General features: G+C 37.9%; 1 protein-coding gene across 1 annotated transcript; it reads left to right on the forward strand.

Moving 5' to 3' along the window:
* Nucleotides 1-1,715: 1,715 nt before the first annotated feature.
* NPY2R (neuropeptide Y receptor Y2) lies at nucleotides 1,716-2,867 on the forward strand. Its single transcript, XM_077770956.1, has one exon. The coding sequence runs from the start codon at nucleotides 1,719-1,721 to the stop codon at nucleotides 2,865-2,867; it is 1,149 nt and encodes a 382-aa protein (XP_077627082.1). The 5' UTR covers nucleotides 1,716-1,718.
* Nucleotides 2,868-8,196: the final 5,329 nt, after the last annotated feature.

Raw genomic sequence — 8,196 nt, forward strand, 5'->3', positions numbered from 1 at the left:
GGGGCCCTCACTCTCAGGCTCTTACCTTTTACTAGAAAGAGCCTACTCTGACATTAAAATGTTCATCCTGAAATTCAAAGGTGATCATATCATTTCCCCCATGTCTCCAGATTGCTTAAAACAATATAATATAGTGGTTTCTAATATGAAATTCTCTTTTCAAGTTTGTAAAAACATCCAGAGCCCAACATCTTAGTAACTTTTGAATGTATTCACAATGACAAAAAGCTGCTGTCATTAATTCTGAACCTTTTAAAAATAAATTTGGTTTTTATTAATCATAATAGCATCTACCTACATTAGTAGGTGAGTCATATTTATTCAGCCCACAGACAACGCCTGATTGGGCCCTCAGCTCCATTCCTTCCCCTTCCCCTTGCCCTAGAGGGCTGACGCCTGCAGACTATATTTTCAGGCTCCCAAGTCATTGGGGCGCTTGGCTGAGTTTGGTCATAGGAGGCATTGGCAGGTAATTAGAGGGTACAGGAGATGCCCTGTGTCCCTGTATTCTTCTCCCTTCCTCACTTCTGGACAGTGCCTCAGTAGCCCCTCCCTGGATCTCATTCCCACAGGACTAGTGCATAGTGATTCTGTTTCCACTGGATAGCCCTGGACCCTAGGTACTTGGCATTTAATTTTCCCTCCCTTACATTCTTGAATAGGTTCACTTTTGCATGATCTGCTGACACCATGCCTACATGATTTCATTAATTTGCTTGAGATTCTCTTTCTCCCCATCCCTCTCTCCCTCTGCCCCTCCCCTGCTTACACTCTTTTTCTCTCTCAAACTAAATAAATAAACGTAAAAAAATATCAGTCTGAAGGTTCTTTTAAATGCGGAGGCTAAAGGAGTTGACAAAGCCTAGAATGGTTACCTGCTTTTTAACCTTCCCCATGGTGTAATCAATGGGGATAGCATTGACTGAAGTAGGGCATCCAGAAAGAAAAGTCTTGGGGGCGTGTGCTTGGGGACAAAAAGTGTCAAAACTTTTATATTTAGAGGTTAGAGAGAGAGATGCTTCAGAGTTGGACATATTTTTCATGTAGATCCTGTGTGGGACTCTGTTGTGTGTCAGTAGGAAGTTTATTTCAGATCATCAAAAAAAGCAAGCATTTTACACGGGCTACCTATTTTAACGCTAACCCAAACACTAGAAGAAATGGCTATAAAATGGAATGTGCTCAGTTTATATTTAATAGGTTATACTCCCAAAGTCCAGGCATCATGCAAAGGGTTTTAATATTTTTCTCTTTTCTGTGCCATTAGTTGCTATATTTATAAATTTGAAACATTTAACACATTGAATGTAACTTTCTTGTATATCTTAAAATTGATGTGAGGAGTTAACAGAAATTATAACATTAATTGGTAAAGCTTCTAACCTTTCTCCCACTTAAAATAGATTGACTCAATTTGGTAGCATTCACACTAGGTTTATGTCTGCACTATACATATTACATTTTACCACTATAATATATATTTCAGGGACCTGCTTTAATTCATCCGTATTTGTGGATAGACTATTAATGGTTCTGCTTTATTAAAATGTTACACTATGTGCCATTTCAGGGATCAGGGGACAGGTATTTTGAGCCCTAAGCAAAATGAAACCAATCCGTCTGTGATATTCCTTTGTGTCACTTTTGTATTTTCCTTGTTCCATATTTCATCTTCTCCTTTTTTTTTAAATTGTAGATTCTTGTGCTAGGTGCTAAAAATGGGCCCAGTTGGTACAGAGGCTGATGAGAACCAGACAGTGGAAGAAATGAAGGTGGAGAAGTACCATCCACGGCAAACCACTCCTAGAGGTGAGCTGGCCCCTGACCCCGAGCCAGAGCTAATAGACAGCACCATGCTGATTGAGGTACAGATTATCCTCATATTAGCCTACTGCTCCATCATCTTGCTTGGGGTAATTGGAAACTCTTTGGTGATTCATGTGGTGATCAAATTCAAGAGCATGCGCACCGTAACCAACTTTTTCATTGCCAATCTGGCTGTAGCGGATCTTCTGGTGAACACCCTGTGCTTGCCATTCACTCTTACCTACACCTTGATGGGGGAGTGGAAAATGGGTCCTGTCCTGTGCCACCTGGTACCCTATGCCCAGGGCCTGGCAGTACAAGTATCCACAATCACCTTGACAGTAATTGCCCTGGACCGGCACCGTTGCATTGTCTACCACCTGGAAAGCAAGATCTCCAAGAGAATCAGCTTCCTGATTATTGGCCTGGCCTGGGGCATCAGCGCCCTGCTTGCAAGCCCCCTGGCCATCTTCCGCGAGTATTCGCTGATTGAGATTATTCCCGACTTTGAGATTGTGGTCTGCACTGAGAAGTGGCCTGGTGAGGAAAAGAACATCTACGGCACCATCTACAGCCTTTCTTCCTTGTTAATCTTGTATGTTTTGCCTCTGGGCATCATATCTTTTTCCTACACTCGTATCTGGAGTAAACTTAAGAACCATGTCAGCCCCGGAGCTGCTAACGATCACTATCATCAGCGAAGGCATAAAACGACCAAAATGCTGGTGTGCGTGGTAGTGGTGTTTGCGGTCAGCTGGTTGCCTCTCCATGCCTTCCAGCTTGCTGTTGACATTGACAACCAAGTCCTAGACCTGAAGGAGTACAAACTCATCTTCACCGTGTTCCACATTATCGCCATGTGCTCCACCTTTGCCAACCCCTTTCTCTATGGCTGGATGAACAGCAACTATAGAAAGGCTTTCCTAGCAGCCTTCCGCTGTGAGCAGAGGTTGGATGCCCTTCACTCTGAAGTGTCCGTGACATTCAAGACTAAAAAGAACCTGGAAGTCAAAAAGAACAATGGCCCCAATGACTCTTTCACAGAGGCTACCAATGTCTAAGTAAGCTCTGGTGTGAAAATACGTAGATGAATTCTGACCAGAGCTAAAAATCCAGTTGAGAAGGGCTCCCAGGTGCATCCTGATTTCCCATTTTAAGGAGAAAAAAGAGGATCTGAGTGGAAGCATCTGTAGGGTAATCTGTGGAAAGAAACCTGGTTGGCAGAGCCAAGTGGAAAATACTCCTATTCAAAGATAGGACAATGAACAGTTTGCTTACAGTTGCTGAGAGGATAGGTCAAATTATGAGTAAAAGCAGAGAGGAATGCTTTTGACTATTTCTCAGAATGAAAGGAACCTGAACAAGGAATCGACATGACATCAGCATTGCTAGAAGGTGGTGGCTAACTAACAAGACATCAGCATTGCTAGAAGGTGGTGGCTAAATAAATTGCCCTTCAAATTCTGTTAGGGCGTAGACTGAACGTGATGTGCGGCTCACTGCCCCCTCATCTGATGAAAAGACTACCCAACGCCAATTTCCCTAAGGAGCTGCAAGCTCTTCTGTATTGTATTTTTTTTAAAATTATTCCTCCTATGGACTAATCCTTCAGGGAATGTTACCAACTGTTTGAATGACTTCCAGGAGATAGACTGAAATTTGCCATATAATTAGTATTTTGGTGAGTGATGAGAGAAATCTTTAACACTGAGTTAATGAGGTGTTCTTAAAACCAAATACACATTTAGTGAAAAGTTTCTCCAACTCAGAATCAAAGGCTGAAATTCTCAGAGTTTTAGAAATGTAATCCATCCCTTCGCTTCTCATTTCAAGTTGTTGAAATGCTGCTTTATAAAGACACTATGTGACAAATAAGCATACAACTCAGTATGTTTAACCATAATCATTGCAACTTTTTGAACATGTATTATTCCTATGTTGGAGCTGAATTTGTGTTCGCTAAAATTGATTCAGATTAAGAAATAATTTTTGTGGCATTTTGCCACATTTTGTGGTTATTGGTAAAGAGTTTTAGCACAAATACATAGCTCTATTGTGTTTACAAAACACTGTAGTGTTATTTTTTGAAATTCATCTTCCTGTTCATGATTAATAAAACAATATAATTTCATAAAAATGGAACCCATCTGGTAAGAAATATTAAAAACACTGCACTCATTCCACTTTGCAAATGTTCTATTTGGACCAATTTCAACATAAATTATCCTCTTCGCAAAATAATTAGCTATGTATTTTTGGATAACTTATGAATATATACATAATAAAATTTTACCTATAAATAGTGGAGTGTAGATGCGATAGTACTCTACATTGATTGATTTTTGTGAATACTATTTTTATTTCAATAGTACTCAGTCATAGATGTTTAAAACCCTAGTATGCTTATGAAAACACACTGAGATGTTAAAATAGTTGTACTTCTTTGGACGCTGTTGAAGAAGTTTCATTGCAATCATATTTTTGTCAGTATGACTGAATTTGGGAATAGAGTTCTTAAATTTTAAGAAACTTCAAAATGAATATTACATGAGCTTTATGAACTAGAGAGTTTAATTTTATGGATATGCTTAAAATTCATACTGTGGCACTTGTTCAATTATTTCTGACATAGAAGTAAAGCTCTTGAAGTGGACAGTACCTTGGGAATACTGAAAAAAATGAAAACAGTGGAAGACTAATTAAGAAGCCAACAAAAACATATATATATGTAATATATCATGTAATGGATGACTTCATTTTATGTTTGACTTTATTTACATGGCTGTCCAAGAAAAAATGTTTTGTCCTTTAAATAGCAATTATTTTGCTTAAGATGCTAAAGGATGATTGTAGTTAAAATAGTTGGGTTTTTTTTCCCTCTTGGAGAATTCTTACCCTGTAAAGAATGTGTCTATTACTGTATTGTCAGTTGTAGTAGTAAATTATTAGAAGCAATGAATGATCCAATTAATATATGTGATCTAATTAATTCTGTTAACTCATTAATTAAATATCTTTTTATGTAGTGATTTTATCTGTTGAAATAAAAGACATTGATAAATTAGAGAAATTGTGTCATATTTTATATAGAAGTTTCTGTCCAAAATGAAATAGCCTCTGACACAACCAAAAGAAGGAAAATAACGGTGGCTTCTAGGCAATTTAGCTTTCTGTCTTTTCTGTAATGAACATGAGTCACTGGATTCACTCCTATGCTGCAGTTGTAGCCCATATTATGACAATGTTTGAATCTTTAAGACCAGACCTTTCTTGTAAACTTCAAACCTGTGTCTCTGTCAGCTGACTTGACATGTCTACTTGGGTGTCTGTCTCATCAGCAGATTAAATCCAGACACGTCTAAAATAGAACGTGCCATTTTGATCCACACCCCAGCCTCACCTCCACTTTGTTTTCCTGTATTTCTATCCTAGTCATGACACTGCTATTTATTCATCTAGTTCCCCAATGCCTTTACTTTGAGGGTCACCCATGACTCTTGTGTCTCTTTATTACACATGTCCAATCAATTCCTGCAGTTTGTTCTGATTTCTAGATGTTCCTTGAATCAGTTCATTTTTCTTCATTCCTATGCTCCCCACCATAGTACAGGTTGTGATTACCTTCCCAGACCTGTATTATCTCTCATTTGGTTTAATATGCAGCTTCCTAACTGGTCTCTATATTCAGTCATCTTCCTATCAAGTCCAACTCTTACCTCCTAGCCAGAGTGATTTTTCAGTACCTCACGTTTTATCAAACAACTCTTCTGATGAAAACTCTCCAATGTCCCCTCATTGTTGTTATGATAAAAATCAAAATTATTTTAAGATTTGGAAGGCTCTTTAGGGCCTGACTCTACCTCTGTGTTTATCCTTGGCAAATTCTCTAATCTTTGAGATTAGATTTGCTGCTAAGTTTTAAGCGTTTGAGGGCAGGGGACAGGGACTGGGTGAATCATTGTGGTACCACAGGTACTTGCAGCTTCCAACACCAAGTTAGTGATCAATAAATATCCTCAAGGAAAATAAGTCAATGAATCAAGGACATACTAAAGCCAAGATATGAACATAGATCTTTAAAATGGTAACCCATAAACATTTTCTCAGTTTTATTATACAACTTGTAAGAAAGTAGGGTTTTAGCCATACAGGAGTTGAATAAAGATGCCTATTTGTTCAGGAATAAGTTTTTTTTTTTGAAGGCCATTAAGTATAGACGCTGGCATAATTGAAAAGCATTCTATATATATACAGTCCATTTAGGGTTCACTCAAATTATCTAGAACCTTGCACAAGGGAAGCATGGAAGGGCCAGTGAACTGTACTAATCAAGATTCAGATAGCGAAAGTGAATCCATGCTAGGTANCAGTCCATTTAGGGTTCACTCAAATTACTTGAACCTTGCACAAGGGAAGCATGGAAGGGCCAGTGAACTGTACTAATCAAGATTCAGATAGCGAAAGTGAATCCATGCTAGGTATTTATAGCAAAAAGTAATTTAATATAGTAAATTAAAATCTTGGAAACCTACTGGAAGAGCTGGAGAAGAGAAGGTTAAGAAAAGCTTCCACTGGCCTTGAGGAAATGAGGAAGCACCTAATTGTCTGAAACCACTGCTAATGCCTACAACAGAGAGTGGACGATGCATAGGAAAGACTATAGGTTTCTGTATTAAAATATGATTGCATCCTAATGTTTATTGATAGATGAATGACACACACACACACTGGAATACTATTCAGCCATAAAAAGTAGTGAGATTTTTTGCCATTTGTGACAATATAGATGGACCTGGAAGTATTATGTTAAATTAAATAAGTCAGAGAAAGACAAATACCATATGATTTTACTTATATATGGAATCTACAAAACAAAACAAATGAACAAACAAAAAGCAGGAGCAAACCCATAAATACAGGGAATAAACTGATGGTTGACAGAGAGGAGGTGGGAAGGGGAGTGGGCAAAATGGCTGAAGGGAAGTGAAAGATACAGGCTTCCAGTTATGGAATGAATAGGTCAAGGGGATAAAACATATAGTACAGGGAATATGGTCAATGATTTTGTAATAGCATTGTATGATGACAGATGGTAGCTATGCCTGTGATGAGCACAGGATAACATACAGACTTGTCAAATCACTATGTTGTATTCTGGAAACTAATGTAATGTGTGTCAACTGTATTTCAATTAAAAACAAATCTTATTGCTTCCTGCTAAGCCCACAATCCTGCCCACCCCTGCCATAGATTCAATAAGACCTTTTGCTTCTCTTTTGCATTCCAGAATTCATGTGAGAATCTCGTATTTGTGGAATATAATGTTAGCCTTGCTGTCAGGAATTTGGGGAAATGTAGTTCTTAGGTTTCTAGCCCCTAAGAAACAAGGGGAGCACGGAAGGGAAAATATGGTGCCTGATTGCTATCTGACCATCTGGCAATCTTGAGAATTGCCCAAATGGTATAATTTCTAGTTTCAGCCTCATCCCAGGTTCTTCAGAGTTACAATGATGCATGTTAACTGTATCTTTTCTTTCCTTTTCTTTTTTTCTGTTATCAAGGCCAGTGTGTTAAAGATACTCTTTAAAACTGCCCCATTAGTACAGGTGAACAAGGAGTAAAGTATAAGGAAAGACCATTTTCTTCCTATGGTATGCTGATTGGACTGGAAGAGGAAAGAATTATATCAAGATTTAATGATCTAAAATCCACAGAAAAATATAAATTCTTGATTAACTTCCTAAGATGAGCAAAAGAAATGATGCCTCAGGGAGTAAATAGTCTTTGAAATTTTCAAGTTGATAAAGGATGAAATATTAATATATATGGCTAAAAACACAATGGATTTACTTCTTCATAGGAAAATAGAGAACCTAAAGAAACAACACGAGAGTAAAGAATGAAAACATCTTCATGATTGTGTCTTATGACATCAAACAAAGGTAGGAATTTTATTAAACAAAGAGTCACTGAAGATTGACTTGTGAGTACTTATAAAAGACACCTGTTGGATCTCTGACCTTTTTTCTGCATGTTCCACTCGACAGGTATCCACAGACTTCACAAGTTCTGGATATGCGTGGAAAGATGTAGGAAAGTTATAGGAAAGATGTACTGTGGGTTAGACAATTCACATGTAATCTGTAACTCCAACTCTTTATTGTTAGTCTGTGAATATGTAACTGAATGGAAATAAATGAAAATGACTAACTCTGAATCTACTGTCCTTTATAAGCAAATCACTGTCAAGCAAATCAATGTCAAACATTTTTAAAATGTTTATTTATTTAGTTTGAAATAGAGAAAGGGAGAGAGAATGAGCAGAGGAGGGGCTGAGAGAGAGACAGAGAGAGACAGAGAGAGAGAATCCCAAGCAGGCTCCATGCTGAG

The sequence above is a fragment of the Crocuta crocuta genome, unplaced genomic scaffold (assembly GCF_008692635.1).
Source record: "Crocuta crocuta isolate KB4526 unplaced genomic scaffold, BGI_CrCroc_1.0 scaffold166, whole genome shotgun sequence".
NCBI lineage: Eukaryota > Metazoa > Chordata > Mammalia > Carnivora > Hyaenidae > Crocuta > Crocuta crocuta.